General features: G+C 47.4%; 2 protein-coding genes across 2 annotated transcripts in view; one reads left to right on the forward strand and one right to left on the reverse strand.

The window, feature by feature from the left end:
• Nucleotides 1–560, forward strand: part of Pla2g7 (phospholipase A2 group VII) — a 54,069-nt gene extending 53,509 nt beyond the window's left edge. Inside the window, exon 12 of the mRNA XM_075980671.1 lies at nt 58–560. Coding sequence (XP_075836786.1) covers nt 58–194 — 137 coding nt within the window. The 3' untranslated portion in view covers nt 195–560. The remainder of the gene's footprint in view (nt 1–57) is intronic.
• A 2,869-nt stretch (nt 561–3,429) lies between these two features.
• On the reverse strand, nt 3,430–19,733 carry Tdrd6 (tudor domain containing 6). Its single transcript, XM_075979145.1, has 5 exons — nt 13,671–19,733; nt 10,665–10,792; nt 9,083–9,172; nt 5,175–5,238; nt 3,430–3,546 (listed from the first exon to the last, which is right to left on the reverse strand). Exons 1-5 carry the CDS (start codon nt 19,717–19,719, stop codon nt 3,488–3,490), a joined length of 6,390 nt encoding a protein of 2,129 aa, XP_075835260.1. The 5' UTR covers nt 19,720–19,733; the 3' UTR covers nt 3,430–3,487.
• Nucleotides 19,734–21,312: the final 1,579 nt, after the last annotated feature.

The raw sequence follows: 21,312 nt of genomic DNA on the forward strand, positions 1-21,312 counted from the left end.
GGCACCCAACTGTTTAAGAGTCTTGACAGTGTGTTATATATATATATATATATATAGGACTTCATAAAGACTTCAATCAGTGGGACCCTCTGGTGGAAGGACATGACAAGAATCTGATCCCCGGGCCTCCCTCGAGTGTCGTCGCCCAGTCCCTGGCTCTGCAACATTCTCCAGAATCACACGCCCAGAATTAGAAGCGCTGGCTACACAATCTACTTGTGAAACTCAGAGTGGCAATAAGAGAGAGAACGAGAGAGAGAATGGAAGAGATAGAGAGACCTTACTGTATTTATCCAAATAACCATTTTTTTTAATGTACGCTGTACTGTAGAATAATGATGGATGCCTAGACAAAGATTTTTTCCCATGTAAACGTAAAGAATACAATGAAGAGCATATGAAAACCATTACCAGTCTAAATCTTAATTTTCCACAGCTGGGGGTCTTTGTGTCAAATGAGAAACTGCTTTCCTAGTATAGTTTCAGAAAGGTCTATTGATGGGACGATGGCGGTGAAAATCAAGATTCCCAAACTTACAATAAAAACGGATCATCCTGTCTTTGGTTTTCTCTTCTGAGCAGCAGCGTTGAGTTTGAGCCACGTAGCGTCTGCATGGAATCTGGTAGTGTTTCTCTGACTTTTGGCTGAAGGAAGAAACCTCAGCTAGAGCCATTGTCCTGATGCAGGCTTGGCGATGTTGTCCAGTTTCAGCTGCTGGTGAGATGTGACATGGGTGGATGGGTGGGGTTTTTAGAATATCTGGGGGCAGGGGCAATAGAGTTGGTATTTTAGGTTTTCAGTACTTTAGTCTCTGTTTACTAAATGGAGATGCTGTGGTATTAGGCTGTGTGAGGCAGGCCAGGAATCCCATTCCCCCTCACCCCCAACAGTAGCTGTTTACCCAAAGACTTGTGAAGGGCACAAAGGAAATGTTCAAACTTCTCAGCTAACCTGGGATGTTTTAATTTCTATGACATAATGTGGGATGATTAACAGCTAAGCGAAAGTTAGGTGCGCTATGCGTGTGCGTGTGGGGTGCTGCATGTATGGAGTTCATGTGTGCATTGCCTGCACGTGCACATGTCATTACACACATGTGGATGTCAGAAGACATCTCAGCAGTAGCCATTAATGTAAAGTCTTTAGATAGATAAAATTCCTGAACACAAAACTGAAGGCTTTTGTAATCTGGCCATAATGTGTCTTCTCGCCCTTTTGGTAATTTATAATATTGCTCTATGTCAGCCAAACTATCTTAAGAACAAGCCATGTTTTTCAATTTGTAATAACTCTCTCTCCTGTGTGTGAGCGCGCACATGCACACGTGCATGCCTGTGTGTGCACGCACGCACACACACACGCCTGCCACTTGTGCAGGTGCTGGTAGAGCCCAGAAGAGGACACTGCCTTTCCTGGAACTGAAGTTACAGTTATAAGTTGTCTCACATTGATGCTGAGAACCGACCTCTAGTCCTCTGTAAGAACAGTCTGCGTTCTTGCATCTGACCTGCCGAGCCATCTGTCTGCCTCTTCCTCATTCTGTAATGCAACTCCTTCTCCATTCGCACTTACTGAAATAATACCCATGTGTTGTTGATGAAGATGCTTTTGCGTTTTCAAGGCAGGGTCTCCCTGCGTAGCCCCGGCTAGCCTGGAACTCACCCTGTGGACCGGGCTTGCTTTGAACTCAGGTCTGCCTGCCTTTGCCTCCGGAGCGCTGAGTGTAAAGACCTGTGTCACCACGCCCCGTTTTCAAGGTGCTTAATTCTTGCTGTTCCTGTGGGACAGCAGGGGCCAGTATTTTTAGACATACACTCCCTATCGGTTTGCATTGGGTGTACCATTTTATTTGAGATATGGCTAAGTGCTGTGGCTGAAAGGAATTTTTATTCAAGAATCTTTTTTAAAAATACAGTTTGTGGTTTGTGCAGATGCTCAAAAGAGAAAATTGATTGGAAAACATCCCCCGAGCTACAGTTTAGAACATGAACTAGCACATGGGCATTTCCCAGAGGAATGAACAGTGCTTTACACATCTCAAGAGCCATTCATGTTGTAATATTTTTGTATCTAATCTTTAAGGAAAAAATTGTAAAAAGATTTACTTTTGTGTACATGAGTGCTTTTGCCTGCCGGTAAGTCCCTGCGCCATGTGCATGCAGTGCCCACAGAGGCCAGAAGAGGGCACTGGATCCCCTAGACTGGAGTTAACAGGCTCGTGGGCAGCAGTTGGGTACTGGGAACCAACCAAGTGCCCTTTGAAGGAGCAGCCAGTGCTCTTAACTAACTGAGCCATCTCCCCAGATTCTTCTGCCCAATTTTAATTCTTCCAGAAGGTTTTCAGCCACGGCATGGGTAAAGAGCAAAGTTTAAGGGCAGTACACGGCCTTCTCAGCTCACATTTCAAGTGTTTGGGGAAAGTGTGGCTCTGGACGCTTTCCATAGCACGGCCCCGTGGACACCAGTTTTCAAAGTATGAGCTTGGAAATGAGATGGATCCGGTTTTAGTCAAGCCCTTCACATTTTTCAACTGGCCACGGGCAAATAATTTCTAAAAAGCTTCAGTTGTTTTCCTCTGTGAAACCTGCACAGCCTGCACCCCGGAATTCATCGTGAAAATGGGGAATTGCCTTTAAGGAACCAGCTGAGAGGCCAGGGAGAGGTTTCAGCTGGGAAAGGGGCTGCCCTCATTCTTGATGGCCTGAGTTCCAGCCCCTGGATCCTGGTCTGCCCATGGGTGCCCGTGCAGGCAAGCGTCTACACACACATGTCTTAAAAGAAATGGAATCTTAAAAGCACCAGCTGCGTGACTCACAGGTAAAATTTTTTTCTTTCTTTTTCCTTTCTTCCTTTCTTTTTTATTGACAGGGTCTCATTATGCATCGCTGGCTGTCCTCAGTTTCACAAGAGAGGGCACTGCCTCTGCTCTCGAGTGCTGGGGTTAAAGGTCTGCACCACCAGATCAGAACTAAGTATCCATGCCTCTGTTACAGAGGAGAGACAGAAAATCAAAGGAGACTGTCCCAGCTTTCAGGATAACCTTTATTCAAAGCTCCTGTTGCATTTGTGTACACAGTTGAAACAGAAAAGCAGCTACCTATTAAGGAGACCAATGGGACAAAGTTTCAAAATCAAAACAGTGGGTCTGTAGCTATGGCTAACAGCCAGGCTGCCTGGTAGCATCCTGTCATTCTCATCATGAACCTAGAATTTCCTATTTTAATATAAACAATCTATTGAAAACATACCATTTTTATGAATATAGTAATGTGTTATCAAATTGTTTGGCAAAATAAATTATCCTGGCTGAGAAGAAAGACTACAAGGCTGCAAGGCAAGCCCGGATGCCTCTAAAGAACAGTGAACCGGCTGCTTCGCCAACCCGACACCTATAGTTTCCATCACAGACAGCTTCCAGGGGTCACACGCTTTACGCTGGGTCTGGGTACCGTGTGACTTGTAAAAGGCAGCCTCTGACTGGCAGGTCTATATCTTCAGAGTTGTATCGGCATCACCTCCACACTCCTCTGTAACAGAAGGAAGGTCTGAGTCAAGAAAGCATCCAGACAACAGGGCAGGAAGGAAGAAGGATGGCCTAAGGGGTACCCAGAATCATTATAAAGAAGTAAGGTGTTTTCTTTCTAATACTCCGGCTCTCTGTGCCTAGTCCCAACACTTACTTAAGACATGATGAAATTAGCTCATTTCCTCTCTTTCTAGAATGAGGAGGGCATACAAGGTGACGGATCAGTTTGTGGATTAGCCTGGCTCTCCCACATCCCACTACGGTCACAAGGGGCCCATTTCCTTCTGAATGTGCTGGGCCCATTTCCTTCTGAATGTGCTGTGATTCTAAGAACCAGCATGCTGACCTGGTCTGTTTTTACTTTACCGCGTGTGTGTGTGTGTGTGTGTGTGTGTGTGTGTGTGTGCATACATGCATGGGAATGTGTGGAAGCAGAGACAACTTGGCAGGAGTCAGTTCCTCCTTACACCATGTACTGGTTAGGCAGATTTTTTTTTTGTTTTGTTTTTTTGAAGTTCACACAAGTTAGGGTCAATGAGGAAAAAGGAACTTAAAATTGAGAAAATCCCTCCGGTAGACTGGCCTTTAGGCAAGTCTGTGGGACTTTTCCACGTAGGAGAACCTACTGCCGACTGTGGGTGGCGCCAGCCCTGGGTAGGTGGTCCTGGGAGGCCTAAGGAAAGTAGCTGATGATGAACGGGAGAGCAAGCCAGCAAGCAGCATCCCTCATGGTTTCTGCGTCCTCTCCTGCCCGAGTTCTTGCCCTGAATTTCCTCAGTGATGGATGGACTGTGACCGCACTGTCCCGGATAAACGCCCTCCTCCAAGTTGCTTTTGGTCATGCAGTTCATCAGTGCAATGGAAAGCAAACTGGAACACATCACGTGGGATGCAGGGACAGAATGCAGGTCAGCAGGGCTTGGCACTGGGCCGCTATACCCACTGAGCCACATGGCCACCCACCCAGGTACTGTTTGTGAAAAAGAAATGTGAAGTTCTGGGAGTAGTCAACAAACCGAATCTTGTCATGGAGATAAGCTAATGTCCAGAAAGAAATCCCAAAGACTGACAGACAGATAAATTAAATTCAATAATTAAGTAACTCTAAGCAAGCACCTAACTTTTAGGTTCTATGTATTGTTTTGCAGGATATGGAGAATGGCTAGGTACGTGCACAGCCCACGGGTGCACAGCCCACGGGTGCACAACCCATGCGCATGGAGGTCAGAGGACAATGTGCAGATGACGTTTCTCCTTTCACCACGTGGGTCCCTAGGTTTGAACTCAAGTGCCCTCCCCTGCTCCCTGATGCCAGCCATCTTGCTTGTCTTGAGAAAAACATTCCTCACTTTTTAAAATGTTAACTTGTCAAGTACAGAAGTTAACTTCCAAGACATATTCAAAACACCAACAAAATTCCCTCAGACATCTTCCCCCCGCCCCCCCCCCCCCCGGACATCTTAACAAGTCTTCTTATTGACCCCATCAACCACATTTAAACATTTTATCATCCCACCCTGCCCCTACCCCTGCCGCCACCTGGTTCCGCTGACACCCACAGACGCTGAAAGATTATAGCTAATGCTGTCTGCAAGTCTTGGGCATTCTGGCTGACAAAGGGGTTGTGGCTTTAGACAGACAGGTTACCTTTGACGGCGGTGTCAACCGGCGACACGAAGGAAAGGTCCTTCTCCACTGTTTGGAATGCGGCCTAGCAAATGGAACCTCTGAGTTATTATCATTATTAAAGTTGTAAGCACAGAGTAGTTTAGAGTCAGAACCTCACCACGGATGACGAGAAATTCCTGATGAGTGGTCATGGTTTGGTTACAGAGCCAGGCACCGGGATCATAAACGTGCCTCTGTTTGCCAAGTTCTCCCTCCCAGTCCCATCTCTGTGGGAACATTCCACACAGGCAGGAAAGTTCCGTTTGTGGATGTATGCTCTCCCAACCCTGGTGGCTTTGTCTGATGACAGAAGGAGAAGGTGTTTGTGCAAATGGGTGTGCTAATGTGCACCTATAGTCTCAGCACTTGGGGGGGGAGGGAGACAGAAGGGTCAGAAGTTCAAGGTCATCCTCCGCGTAGGGAGCTCAAGGCCAGCCTGGGAAGACGCAGTGTACTTGGCCCTAACGGGAACATTCACACTGTACCCGCTGCACTCCAAACTCAGGTCATTGCAGAAGGGAGCAGTAAGAGTCAGGGGCAATACTTGATCACATGTGTGTTCTCAACACAGCAGGGCAGCTGCGCACACAGAATCTTAAGACAGCACGCACAAGTCCTACGCAAACCCAGGTTTGACCAAGCCCAGCACAGAGATGGGTGTTGAGCCTTAAATCCCACCCCTAGCCATGGGGACACTGGCAGCTAGGAGAAGAGGCGACAGTTTTCTCTGGAGCCAAGGGTCTGCTAAGTCAACTCTGCCCCAGTGCAAAACGTGAGTGTGCAACTCAAAGCCTGGGCAGAACAAATTCATCTCAAAGGGTAGAAAACAAAGGATTCAAGGTTGAAGGGAGGGGAGTGAACCTGGAAAGAGCTGGGGAAGGAGGGGTTCAAAGTTGGGTTGGTGGGAGAGGGGAGTGAATCTGGGAAGAGCTGGGGAAGAGGGTTCAAGATTGGGTGGGTGGGGGAGGGGAGTGGACTGGAAAGAGCTAGGGGAGGTGAATATGATCAAAACACATTGCCTGAAACTCTCAATAAACTGAAAAAAAAAGAAAAATTATAAGCCAAGCTTTGAAAAAAAATGGGAAATGGGCCATCACTCTTCAAATAGCTTCCATTTATGGTGATACTCGAGTTATTAATGATTCTGGTCCCTTCAATAACTACTAGCATTATGTGCAAGGGAAGCTTACTGATAAGACATTCTGTGGTAAAACTAAGTCAGACAAAAATTCTTAAAAGAAATCAGAAAGACACCTAGACACGAATGGCTTCATGTGTCATAAATTAATGCACAGATAACTCATAACACTCGTGTAAGTGGGTGTTATCTGAGCTTGCCCACTTCAGAGAGAGGGTCATTGAAGTCCCATCAGTAACCAAATCAAACAATGGTGCCACTTTTCTCCTACGTCGTTTCTCAGTATCTGCTGATTGGCTTAGTTAAGGCCATCAGCAACTGTTTCTATGAATGTCCCATTCAGGTATTCCTAAGTAGGTCCTCCCGCTCTGCTTTGGCTGCTACAGGCATTTTATCCACCTAGAGTTCTACATACCTATGTTTGAGTGTGGACTCTGCAAAATCCACAGTGAGAGCAAAGCAGAAGGGGAAAGAATGGGAGTAAAACTGTAACCGGCTGCTGTGGTCCACAAAGGGGGTAAAGAGCAAAGCTCACACGTTAGCAACCACACAGTCTGAAGATGCTGCAGGCCCTGTATGTCATACCTTGTTTCCGGCCTTCTGGAGTGAGTGCAGCCAGTATGGAGTGAGCTGGCTCCCTAACCTCTCTCTTCTACTCATCACAGTTGTCCTTTTTGGACACAATGAAAACAGCAAATACCGGGCAGACAATGACAAGAAAACTGGGACACGGGAGGTGGGCAATTTACTCCTCATCCCCACCTGTATTACCTTTGTATTGAGAGTCGGCCTGTGTACGATTATGTCACTATGGTTGATTTAATAAAAAGCTGAATGGCCAATAGCTAGCTAGGATTTCCCGGCATAGAGGATTCTGGGAAGAAGGATTGAGTCATGAGAAGACACAGAGGAACCATGCCATGTAGGAAATGAGTTAACAAGCCAGGAACTAGTTAGAAATAAGCCTAAGCTATTGGCTGAGCTGTCTCAATAAGTCTCTGTGTAGTGATTGGGAGCTGGCTAGCGGGACAGAGAAAGACACTATGGACCTGAGTTCCATCAACAGCATTCATATAAAAAGCAGGGTATGGCGGAGCATGCTTGTAATTCCTCTGTAGACAGTGGCAGAGATAGGCAGCAATCTGAAGCTTGCTGTCAAGTCAACACAGCCAAACCAAAGAGCGAGCCCCAGTTCCCAGTCAGAGACCCTGTCTGGAAACCAAACCCATCAGCAGGGATGGCTCCTGGGGAACATGAGGTTGACCTCTGCCCTCCACATGCATACACACGCATGTGTGCCCTCCGCATCCAAAAGGTGATACAACACAGAGGAATTCTCAGGGGTGAGAAAGCACACGCTTTGTTAGCCCTAGCACCAACTATGAGCTATGGCTAAGTTTCAGAACAGCCCTGCGCTGTGCTCGGCCACAGTAGCCTGGGAGGTTCTCATACCTGTCTACCACTGTGTAAGTTCCAGAATGACCCCCACAGTAGCTGAAGTACTGAGCACACCTGAGCAACAAGGCAAAGAAAGGCCTTGAAAACTGAACGGACATGGGAACCATGAGCCATAGACAGATGGCGATTACAGCAGGAACCTCTGTCAACCAACTACTGAAACTACAAAACCCTCAGCCTTCTCCAGGGGATGTGTACAGGACCCGGGTCTTAATAGATTCGGAATGCTCAGTACATTACCCAGAATGATCCAGCTCACAAGGAAGTAGGGAAACTTGAACCATTTCTCCAGGGAAAAGCCAGTCGCCAGAGGTGAAGTGATGACCAGGCATTGCAGAGAATTCAAATGCAACCATCCAAACATACAAACTTCCCCACCCAGGGACACATCCCGAAGGCTGTGGAAATCGCCCACCATTATAGTCCTCACAGACTATGACGCCCCAGGCTGCAGCATTTGTCGTGTGTGTAAGAAACTTGAAATTCAGTGTGAGCAGTAAACGGTGCTGGGAACCAAAGCTCCAGCCTGTTTGGCTTCTCAGACTGCAGAGGCTGCTGCTACCTTTTCATATTTAACTTTTAAAAACAGTTCTTTTGTTTATGTGTATGGGTGTGTCTGTGTGGGTATGTGCAGGATGAGCGCAGGTGTCCTTGGGGCCAGCAGAGGGCGTCAGATCCTCTGGAGCTGCCCAACCTGGGAGCTGCAAACCCAACTCAGGTCCTCTGCAAAGCAGCAGGTGACCTTAGCTCCAGCAACTTCGTTTTGAATTTTGTCCTATTTTTTTAACAAAAAAAAATACACCATATGAGACACCAATACCATTTTCTTTCTTTCTCTCTTTTTCTCTTTCTTTTTCTTTCTTTTTTCTTTCTTTCTTCCCTCCCTACCTTTCTCCCTTTGTTTTTGTGAGACAGGGTTTCTCTGTGTAGTCCTCGCTATTCTGGAACTCACTCTGTAGACCAGGCTGGGCCCAAACTCAGAGATTCTCCTGCCTCTGCCTTCCCAAGGGCTGGGATTAAAGGCGTGGACACCACCACCTGGCTCATTTTCTTTTTCATTCTTTAACCTCAAAGTGAAAATTCAAGGAGTAAACCATGAATGCTTAGTTGCCCCAAGTGATACGTGACCTCCAATCCCAGAAACATTTGGCACTGATGTTCTCAACTGTTGTTGATACAGTTTTTTTTCTCCTTCATTTTTCCTAACACCGGGGCTTTGAAAAGTGCTTGTCCACCTGTCTTGAAAAATGAATAACAATGCTTGCATTAGTTAATGCTTACACAGTCATACCTCAGAGGGGTTCTTATCTACCTTGGGGATACCATTCCAGACATTCTCGGGGCTTACTGTCTCCTCCTTGCCATTGGAAAGGTTCAAAACCTACAAAAGGAAAGAGACCACTTAGTAACAAAACCAGGCAAACTCCACAAACTGTCAGAGTGAAAACAATTTCACAGCGGCTGGGAGTATGGCCCTGTTGGTAGGGGGCTTGCCTAGCATGCAGAGCTCTAGACTCAGTCCCCAGGGGTAACGGTGCAGATGCATGCCTGTCGTGCTCAAGAGGCAGAGACAGGGGACTTAGATGTTCAAGGAAACCCCTTGCTACATATAGTTTCAGACCAACCTGGGTAACATGAGACATTGCCTCAGAAGAAAAGAAAATGGTTATATTAAAATTTACCCACTATTTTAAATGCACTAGTATAAACACGTTGAATATGTATATTAAGAGATAAAAATAATTAAAATTTAGACCTCAAGTGTTCCAAATATAATGGAAAAAGATCTACAGTCAGGCAAAGACAATAGAACGCAGTACATACAGTTCTGTTCCCCCAAAGTCTGCTTCTGCATGCTCAAACATTCAGATATACAGCTTTTTTGGGGGGGAGTAGAGTTTGAAGCTATAGGGAAATCTACACAGTAACGGCAGAGTGTTTCTCAGAAGAGGAAATGGGTAAAGGAAGTATTTAAAGATAATTTGGAATTAATTCCGTGGTGAGCCAGACGTGGTGGTGCCCACCTTTAATCCTAGCACTTTGGAGGCAGAGGCAGGCAAATGCCCGAACTGGAGGCCAGCCAGGGCTACACAGAGAAATCCTGTCTCAAAAAACAAACGGGATAAACAAATCTACAGAAACACTCAGCAGAGTGTTGCCTGCTTAATGTTTAAGGAAATTCATGTACATTCTACACAGTGGTTCTCCTATTTTAAGATTTGTTTGTGTGTGTGTGTGTGTGTGTGTGTGTGTGTGTGTGTGTGTGTGTGTGTCTGCATGTCTTTATACGCACCACGAACATGCAGGGCCAATTCATTAAGGTCTTGGATATGCAAGCGAAAAAAAGAATACAAGGCATTTTTCTTTTGGGACGTATGGCTAACATACAGGCAGAAGAGGGCGCTTGTTCCAGTGGCACTGGAGTTACAGGTGGTCGTGAGCTGCCTCACAGGAGTTGTGGGAACCCAGCTAGGTTCCTCTACAAGAGCATAAATGCTCTTAGTCCCTAAGCCATCTCTCAGTCTTAATGGTGTAAAAAATGTATATTCTTGAATCCCCAGCTACAGAAATTCAGACTTGGTAAGTCAAGGCAAGGCCCAGGAATTTAAAGAAGAGGCCAGCAATTTTAGACTCTCTGGCTTTCCAGATTGCAGAAAACAAAACAAAAAAATACCACAACAAACTCTAAATCCCTAAATGCCAGTGTTTCCATTCAAAAGTGAGTTAGATTTGATTCTCACAAACTTCATCAAGGTGCCAGGAGAAATGAGCAGGGATAAACAAATAGCCCTGGGATCTTAGACAGTCTGGGGACATCAGTAAAGCTCTTACAGCATGCGCCGCTCGAAATAAAGTCCTTCACCTTCCCTTACCCTTGTTCCTTCTTCGGCTAGTTCCAGAATCTCACATTTAGACCACGTGTTCTTTAGGCTTGACCACACGACGCACTTTGATCCAACAGAGAAGCCTTTCAGAGTGTAGGTGTTCTGTAGCTGGACTGCTAAATTGAATACAGGAAGACTCAGTGCACACAGCCTAGCACCTTAGTGTGAGACATGCAAGAGAAGCGAGTTGCTAGCCTAAGTTTACCGTCCGTGTTTAATCAGTTACGTGCAAGGCGTATGTTAGGAGATTTTCTAAACATGTCTTTCCTCGATTATATAATATACAATATTATATATAATATATATAATAATACATGTATGTGTGCATGTGTACGTATATGGGGCCCCAACTCTATATAATATTAACTATGTCCACAAAACCATCATTAAATTTGACCTCTAACTACTTAAGATTACTACTAAAAGCTGGTACTGTCCCTATCAGTGAAAGTGTCCCAGCTTCATGGCCTATACCCTACCACATACACATCTATGAACACTAAAGTCTTGGATATGCATGTGAAAGAAAGAATACAAGGTATTTTTCTTCCCAGTCTGGGCTATATGGCTAACATAATGATCTCCAGTTCCATCCAATTTTCTGCAAGTGCCATGATTTCACTTTTATTTGTGGCTAAATAAGATTCCGCGGAGTATATTTACCACATCTTTGTTGTTGAATCATCTCCTGATGGACATCCAGATGATTCATTCACAGCTCTTTGTGGGTTATGCAGCAATAACACGGATAAGCAAGTGTGCTGGCTGGTTTTATGTCAACACAAGCTAGAGTAATGTAGAGTAAGAGGGGCTCTCAGCTGAGACAATGACTTCCTAAGAACGGCCTGTGCGGCATTCTCATGACTGATGACGTCACAATGGGCCCATCCCATTGTTGGTGGTGAGCGAGCCATAGGGAGCAGCACCCATCTGTGGCGTCTGTACCAGCTCCTGGCTGGAGATTCCGGCCATGACTGGCCTGGCTGAGGGACTACAAGCTAGAAAACAAAGCAAACACTTCCCTCCCCAAGTTGCTTTAGGTCAAGGTGTTTTATCATGAAACTCTAATCAAGGCAGCAAGACCACCTGGGAGGACTTAGGAGCCCTTTGGATACATACCCAGGGATGGATGTATTTATTACAGTTCAATTTTTAACTTTTTGAGAAATCTCCTTACCAATTTTTACGGTGGCTATACCAGTTTCTACACCCACTAGTGGCGCATAAAGGCTCCTCATTCATCTCATCTGGGTCAACATTTGCTGTCATTCGTTTTCCTGATGACAGCCCTGGGACGAGGAATTTCAAAGTACTTTTAATTTGCCTGTTTTCATGATGGTCAAGGACGTTAAATGTGTTAAAATATTTTGCGTCTCTTCTTTTGAGAATTGTCTACTCAGTCAATTGGTCAAGTTATTGATCAGAGAATTTTATGGGTTTTAAATGTTTAATTTTGAAAGATCTTTGTATATTTCAAATGTTAGCCATCTCGAAGATTCTCACCCATTCTGAACATCTTTTAAACAATTTGATTTTCAATTATATTTGAATCTGGGTGTGCATATGTGCACACGTGTGGGTACCCAAAGGCCAGAAGAGGGATCTCTTGGACCTAGAGTTACAGGTGGTAATGAGCTCGAGTCTTCTGCAAGAGCACTGTGTACTACTGACCCATGAGCCAGCTGCCTCCCCCTGTATGGGCTTTCAGGGCTTAATGCACAGGCTTCAGACCTGGATGACAGTATAAGATGTCTAACTTGTAAACTGTTTGCGACAGGGACTAAGACACGGCCAGAGGAGACTGCACCATGGTGTCAACACTGAGGATTTCTTGGTAGCAAGAATCTGTGATTTTCATTCTCCTTAAACTGTTACTTTCTCTATTTTTGTATCATGGTTCAAATTTAACAATATAAATATAGATATTTGACAAGCACAAGGCTGATCACGGAAAGTAAAGAGGGGAAACCATTTAATGTGACTTTCACTGTTTTGTTGTTATTTTCCTGTGACTAGAGAGATGGCCCAGCAGTGAACAATGTGTCCTGGCTTTCCGGAAGATTGCGCTTATTATTTAAACTAATAATAACTGTGGGAGTTTTGTTGTTTTCTTAAAATCTTGTTAAGAAGCAAAGAAAACAGCAAGTAAGGCAGTTAATATTATCCATTGCACTCTGAGATTTCTCCCGACTGTTGGCTTTTCTTGGTTAAATTAAATCTAATTTTTGTTTAAAGGTTTCTGCATGAATGGCAGACTCAACAGATGATACAGTTAGGTCCAGGAAAAAAGCAACAGGCAAAGTGACTCCCACTGTGAATTTATTTAGAGGCATCCTTGACTAAAGGAAGGCCATGTTTTTAAAACTTAGCAAGACGTTTACTGTCTTGATTTTAACATCTAATTCCTTACAGTTCACTTGGGATTGTCCTTTTTTAGACACAGGTTTTAAAGTATTTATTTTGTGTGTAAGGGCCTCAGTGTGTGCATGCAGGAGCATGAGGAGGTCACAAAGCAGGGTCAGATCCCCTGGAACTAGAGATAAATATGGTATGAGCCTCCAGGTGGATGCTGGGAACCAAACCTGGGGCCTCTGCAAAAGCAATAAATATTCTTGACTGCCAAACTCCTAGCCTCTTAGTCATTTTAGTTTTAAACCTAGAATTCTGTCATTTCATTCAGCAATTTGTCATTTCACACTGATTTTACAACTGTGTTTTCCATGCTTAAAAATGTCCTTCCTCCTGAGGCACAGTGGTGCAGACATGTCATCCCCGCACCCAGAGGCTGAGCCAGAAGGCGCAGGAGTTCGCGGTTAGTCTGGTGTACAGACACTCTCTCTCTAAAATCCAGACAAGCAAAATGCAAATCTGAGTACGTTACTTGAATTTAACATTTCTTAAAAATTCTAAGTAACTCATGTAATAGCTCCCCTCCATGTTTTGAGAACAAACAAGAACCATGGAAAGACTCCAAGTTGAAAGGGATCAACACACCTGGTACAGCGCTCCCGCACTTACTCCCGTCTCTGGCGTCTCCCTCGGAGAACAGAGGGGCCAAGGCAGCCGTGATATCTCTGTTTTCAGATTGTGGAGACTCCTCTTCGAATATGTTCATTTCCTCTTGTGTGGGGGAATCGCTGCTCTCCTCGTGGTGATGGAGTGGCAGCATGCTCTGGCCGCCATCAGAAGAGGCCACACAGCTAGATTTTCTCTCATCCTCGGCACACCTGGACTTCTGGATGTCCTGACTGACAGTTGCCGATAAAGGACTTATACTGTCCTCCAAAGAGAGCTGGGGCGTGGGGAGTTCCAGTTCTAGCTGCTTCTCCACCTCACAGTCCAGGGGAAGTTGTACCATAAATGGCTCTAGAACGGCTCCTGCTTCACAGCCTGGGGACAGCAGTGCCCCCGGAGACCCCAGTCCTAGCTCTTCCTTCTCTTCCTCCCCTATGGGAGAGTGCTGTAACTCAAAGGATTCCAATTCTAAGAATTCTTTGCAGTCCTCATCGGGGGATAGCGGTACTTCTAGGGAATCCAGTTCCGCTAACTCCTTCGTCTCACTAGCGTGGGACATTATTGGGTTAAATCCTGAAACGTGGTAGCTGTCTTCAAACCTGGCTCTGTCCACAAAATGGTAATCCAAGCTACCTTCCGGCCTCTCGGAACCCATTTTCCCTTGGAGTGAGTTCTCCAGAGCTTCGAAAATATTATGGGTGCTACAATCGTAGAATTTACTTGGCTTGGTTTCAATGTTTAAATCCTTTTCAATTCTCTCAGAGAACTCACCTGCCCTGCCTTCCACAAATAATGTCTTCTCGGGTGCCATTTTATGACCAGGTTTCTTAAGGTCAAGGTCAGGACTGGTGGGCCCAAAGCTTCCCTTTCTGTCTGGGCCATGCTTCTCATAGTACAGGTCATTCTTGGGAATGCCCATCTTAGCATATTTCTTCATCTTTTCATTAATGCTTTCGCCCTTGCTTTTCAGCTCCACAATTGCTAAGGGGATGCCACAAACATCCCTTCTGATCTCCAATATTGTTATCTCCAACACATCTTCTGTCACTATCTCATAAAAATAATCATTTCCCTCTTGAGGGCACACCCCGCCAGAGACGGTGAATCCCGAGAGGCAGCACGGGAAGGCTTGCATGGGGACTGATAGAAGTTCAGACGGGATGTTCCACAGTGCTTTCGGGTCCACGCAGTCTTCCATGTTCCCGAAGTCCACAAGCCTGACGGATACAAGGTGATCTTCACATATGTTAGTGATGAGGGCTCTGTAATAATGTCCATCTTCTCTGTACCTCACGATACATGGGTCTCCGATTTGGGGACACTGGAGACAGCTTTTCTGGTCCGCCAGCTGCTTCGCAGCACTCTGAACCTCGGTTTCTAAATACTGCAGCTTCTCAGAATCAGCAAACTGACACCAAAAGTATTCGGGTCCGTCTATCACGGTGGCATAGGCTCTTACCGACTTGGCTTTGGGATTATACCAGTTAAGAAACACTGACGTGTCAATGCTAGGTTTGGCAGTAGACTTTGCACAGTCCCCTTTCATGATTTGGGTAGTAAGTCCCATTTGAGATTTTTCCTTGAACGGAAACCTGTTAATCATATCTTCAGCTATGATTCCATGCTCATCCGCAAGAATCACTTCCCAGGTGCCTTGGAATTTAACAAATTCACATCTTATCTGAACCTCATCCGTCCTTTGGGAAAAGTAGTTCACCATCTCCTTACAGCTCACCATGTCGGGTACCAAAAGCCCCCTTAGGGAGCAATGGAGGCACAGTACTGGGATCACAGCATCGATGGGGCCAAGCTTACCCGTTTTATTAGTGTGGACCACAGACATGTTGCCATAATCTATAAACTGTACGGAGAGAAGGTCGTTGGGTTGTTGTTCCAGGACCACTGCTCGGTACCACAAGTTATCTTCTGAGAAAATGGCACATATCACATCCCCACTTTGCCAAGGCGGGCCCGTGTGACACGGGGGCCTTGTCCTGACATCATTTAATCTCTCTGAAAGACGATTGATCTCAGCTTCATCTTCCATCAGCTGGATGTAAAAATCTGAAGGGTCATTAATGTGCGAGACATACACAGAGGTCTTTAAACCAGGCGCTATTGTCTTTTGTGGGAACTCACAGAACTTTGGAGGCAGGTCTTTGCTGCCCGGTTCCCCCATTCTTCTCTCAGGAAGGGTGGAGTCTGGTTTGGGAGCACTTGTGGGTGAGTTGCCAAACATATCTTCTTTCTTTTCCCTCGCTAATGGAAACCCTCCATCATTTCTGTTTCCCATAGAGTCCTGGTAGGTGACTAGATTGGCCTTTGAGGAGCCTTGTAAATATCTGAGCTCCTTGCCTGCTGGACTGAGCTTGGCTTTGCACAATTCACCCATTCTCTCTCTACTGTGTGACCTGCTCTCTCCTAGCTTACTCAGATACTCTGTAGGGGATGACTTCATGGTCTCACTTCTGTCTTCAGGGGTTTTGGTCACACAGAGGATTATTTCATTCTCTCTGTCATTTTTTCTTGTGCTGTTTCGGTAACCAAGGAGCCCTAGCTTCTCGTTAACGCTGGCGTTAATTTGGACGCTTTCATCATAGAGCTCTATAATCAGGCGTCCATCTGGGTCTTTGGCGACGACCAAAGCCTTCAACGACTTATCTAAAACCGTCTCCTGAAACCACGCTGTAACCTCTTCTGGGATATGAGTAGGAATGTCCGATAATGAACATTTAATGGCTTGCATGGGTAAGAGCAGAACATCGTAGGCATCTCGAGGGATCGGGAGCAGGTGGTCACTTGCTGCATAAGTGTTGCCAAAATCAACGAAGAAGATTTTGTTTGGCTCTTTTTCAATTACTCCCCTGTACCAGTTACCATCGGTATATTTGGCAAGGCACAAAGTTCCAGGGACCAAGGGGGATGCCTTTACATCCAGCAAGGCTTTACTTAGCTGCATAATGTTGTATGATAATTGTTCTAGAATATTCGTATTTCTTGCGAGTTGGCAATAAAATGTCCAAGGGTCCTCCACATGTGTCACGTACACCAGTTCTTCACTTCCGATTTTTAGGTCATGTGTAGAATAGTAGTAGGAATGTAGCTGAACAGAGGGCTCCAGAGGCTTCTGAAGTTTCACTGGCCTAGCAAGTCTCTTTTCTACTAAAAAATGGCAGGCACTCTGAAAAGGTGTTAGCAAGTCCACAACGTTGAACCACTCTTCATCGTGCCTCGATGCCAAAGCAAAGAGTGTGCATTTTAATTCTAAGTTATTCTGCCAAGCATCATCTATAAACCCACTAAAAGCCTTCACCGCCTTTTCATCCCAAACAAAGGGGTTGTCACCAGTCGGCTGAATTAAATTGTAAAGACTGCACCGAAACGCCTGAGCTCTGACCTTGAGAAAGGCGTCACTAACGGAGAGTATGTTCTTCACAGATATCACATCTTTGTCTCCGTAGTCTACAAACACCACCCTGACGTGCTCCAGAGACGGCGCACCACTAATCACAGCTCTGGACCATCTTCCATTTGCTGTTCGGATTGCCAGACAAGCACGTGTGTCCCCCTCGTAGGGAGCCGGATCGCTTTTGCAATAGTCCTCAATATCACACATCAGGGTTTGGAATCCCTGTGCGTTCCTCATCAGCTGACACCAGAAGGAGCCAGGGGTTTCGATGTGAGACACCTTCACTTCAACAGTACTGCCCACTTCCAGCTCCCCTTTACCACAGCAGTCTGGCATCGTTTTCAGGTAATTCAGTGTAAGGAGAGAATAATCGGTTGTTACCTTCTCTCTGTCCTGTCCAGTCTGTCCGGTGAGAACATTCGAAAGGCTTACTGTATCGGTCAAAGCTTCAGAAAGAGATACAGGTTTGTTGTCTTTCTTGGCTTTCTGTTCTCCTTCGACATTTTTGGCAGAAGATATGTTGTTGGTCTCTGCCATAAAATGACTTGAACCGTGCCCCGGGGAGTGGGCACTGAGTCTGGCGTTTCCTTTCGTTTCAAACTCCTGGTACTTGGCGTATCCAGCTTGAGCGATGACTTTGCTGATGTTTTCCTCCCCGGTTCTGGATTCATCAAGAATCTCTATGACATACTGATGATTCTGCTTATCAAGAATGTGGACCACTAATTCTTTGTGGAGCACTGTCTTTTTGAAAAATGAGATCGCCTCCTGGCTCCAACTTTTCCCCAAAGGCCAGATGTCAGCCAAGGAGCACTTCAGAGCCAATATTGGCAGCTGCCTAAACTGGGGGAGCAACATCCTCACGTCACCCCAGTCCATGGTCTCCGAATTACCCCTGTCTACCAAGAACACCTCCACACTCCTGCTGATTAGCCGGGTGACCATGGCACGGTAGTAGCCGTTTTCTTTCCACTTGACGCAGCAGAGGTCATCTGGCTCGGGCTTCAGAACCACCCCGTCCAGCTTACTAGCCGACGAATAGAAGCTGCACATCCTCTTCAGCAGCTTGCTGAAGGTGCTCTTGTGCTTTCTCAGGCGAATCCAGAACTCAGAAGGGCTCTTGACAAATTCCACCTGGGCGTCATAGAAGGAGTTCATCTTCAGCCTGATGTGTCTTAAGGAAGGGAGGGAAACTTCCTCCTCCATCTCCTCGGCAGGGGACTGAGACTGGAGTGCCATATCTGCTTCCTCCTCCTCTTCCTCCTCTATCCCCTGGCTCTGAAGAAATCGGTCAGCCAGGCAACAGGACTGTACGCCGAACACACTGTTGAGGTTAATTCCGTCTTCCCCGTACAGGGTGACATAATACATGTGCTCGAAGGAGCAGTAAAATTCAATCTTCGCATTCACCGCCTGGCCCAGGATCAGAGCTTTCAAGTCACCTACTTGGGACCGGGACCAGCCTCTCCCACAGTCCCAGAGCCCATACAGAGCACAAGGGTAAGTCACCACCGGCATTCGAAAATACTCGGGCAGCAAGTAGCGAAGGCTGCTGCAGCTCACTAGCTCTTTTCTGCCATAATCCACGTGAAGCACCTGGGCACAGCGCTGAGGCCTGAAAGTCTCAAGCAAGAGAGCCCGGTACCACTGTCCGTCTAAGCCACAGGAGGCACATGGAGACCCCGGCTTGTCTGGGCTCTCTTCCCTCTCCTCCCAGGTGGCACTGCCCGAATCCTCATCCTTTGTCCCCGTGGGCGCCCGATATACCTGAGCCATGCTCTCCGAGAGGCGGTGGATCTCCTGCGACAGACTCCGAAGTTGGCAGTGAATGCGGTGGGGGTGGCACACTTGGGTTACAACCACAGGCTCTGTCACTCCCAGCTGCAGTTGGGGATAGAAGTAATCCAAGCCAGGATGCTCTTGTTTGGGGACGGCTCGAGGGAGAACTGGAGCTCCAGAGCTGCCCAACCCAGCTGCAGTCAGGTAGCGTTTGAGCAGCGAGCAGAAGAGACTGTCCGGCACGTGCCTGGCCAGGCCCAGCTCCTCCATCTGCTGAGACACAGCGGGCACCTCCAGCAGCACCAGGCGATGGAGGAGCAGCACGTCCAGGACCCGTCCATGCACCTCCTTACCCTGCAGGTTGCTAAGGAAGTCCACGGCACTGGGGGACCAGTGCTGGGGTTCGCCACCGCCGGTGCCACCGCCGCCCGCGGGCACCAGGCCGGCCAGCACACAGCCCAGCACCTCGGAGGGCAGGTGGAAGAACTCGCTGCGCCCTGGTGCCAGCGAGCCCGCGCCAGCCGTAATGGTGCGGCCCTCATCCAGCAGGAAGACGCGGCTGTCCTGCGCCTGGCGGCTGACCACGCGACAGCGGTGCCACATAAGTCCCACCTGCACCAGGCACAGCTCTCCCGGCGATGCCGAGGCCCCACCCAGAGCCCACGGGCCTCGCGTGGCTGCGGCCTCCTGGATCTCCCGGCTCAGCCGCACGTACTCTTCCCGCCGCTGGCCCACCAATCCCCAAAGCTGCACCGGGATCACCTCGGGATGCACGTCCACGAAGGACACCCGCAGGGCCAGGGAGGCCCCCGGAGTGGGCAACCCTGGAGTCGAACTCATGTCTGCGGCTGGCGCAGAGCTGCCCCGCGCGTTCGGAGACAGTCCCACCTAGCCAGGCCGGGCCACCGACGCAAGGGAAAGGACGCCGCCTGGAGAGACGACCCTTCGGCCAGAAGCCTAGCGCAGGGCCTAGGGGACTCGCGACTGGTAGCAGCCGGCGGCCGGCCAACCGCCCACCGCGCCTCGCAGCCTGGCAGCGCGTGGCTGCTCGCCTTTCCGGCGCGGGAGACCTCAACGCTGCCTGGACTGTAGCCTCCCGGCACAGGGGACACCCAGGGGCCGCCAGCAAGCCTGGGGGGAGGCAGGATTAGACTGCCGCCTCCTTCTTTCCAGGATGCTTTGACTCGGGCATGCTCAGTGGGAGGGACTGACTGAGATCCACGAGGTGGGCAGGGCGAGGAGGTCACTTCCTTTCGGGGTTTCCTGCAGTGGATGGAGCGCTGCGCGCCTGGCACGGTGCGAGCCATTGAAGATCCCGAAGAGCCACCGGGAAGGAAAAAAAATGGAGGCGCCAACGGTGCCTTCCTGGACGTTGAGGCTGGAACTTTCATTGCTCTAGGCAAGGCCTAGCTGAGGCTCAGCAGTGCGCTTGCGCAGGGCACAGATGAATTTCCCCTCTGTTTGGTGCATTGGAGACCCCGAACAGGTTGCTTTAGCCTCTCTCTAATCTACGACCCTGTTTCATGTATGAATGACAGATTCCTTGGGGGTCTTACGATTAAGCCTGAGGTCAATGGTTCCTTCCCAGCACTTTCTCCGGTGTGGCTTCCTTCCTTGTCTTGTTTTTTATGGATTCAGGGTGAGCATGGAAGTAGATGCGGGGTGGGGTGGGGGTGGGGGAGCCAAGAGTACTGAGTTATTTCTTTAACTCCTGCTGTGTCTGGATTTATTAGATTTATTCCCCCTCTCCTAACTCTTAACAAAGAAAATCGTAGAAATCGCTGTCAAGGGGGTGGAAGTGGTGTGGAAAATGCAGCTATAATGTAGGTGAGCCTCTCGGACACCTGCATTAGATTTGTGATGCATTCACATGGCTGCGTACGTCCCTGAGGGACTTTTCAGTTTGTCCATACATCTCATCACATTGCAGGTTTCAGAATACATAAGAACACAAGACAATACTTAACTGTGGGCCCAACTAAATTGCAGCATGTTCCAAGATGAGAAGCTACCATGCTTCTACATCTCTCTGAACTCCTTCTTTCCCCATTATGCTGCAATTTATCACCTGGTTTCCCACTAGCCTGCTTGAGGTGGAGGAAATGAAATACACCTTAGCTAGCGAACGAACACATTTGATTTCTCAGAACTTTTACTTTTCCTGAAGAAAAAAAATCAATTCTATTTTTTCTGTAACTCTTTTTTTTCATTATGGAAGAAAAGCAAACATTGAGTTAAAAAAAATAGCAAGGAGCTGGAGATATGGCTCAGGTGTTAAGAATACCCACTGTCCCCACCGAGAACCCAGTTTTCAATCCTGCCACCATGGGTGGCTCATAACTGCCTGTAACTCCAGCGCCAGACAATCCAATCCTGTGCCCTCTTCTGCACTCCATGATCACCTGCACACACACTCACACACACACACTCACA

The sequence above is a fragment of the Microtus pennsylvanicus genome, chromosome 7 (assembly GCF_037038515.1).
Source record: "Microtus pennsylvanicus isolate mMicPen1 chromosome 7, mMicPen1.hap1, whole genome shotgun sequence".
Classification (NCBI taxonomy): Eukaryota; Metazoa; Chordata; class Mammalia; order Rodentia; family Cricetidae; genus Microtus; species Microtus pennsylvanicus.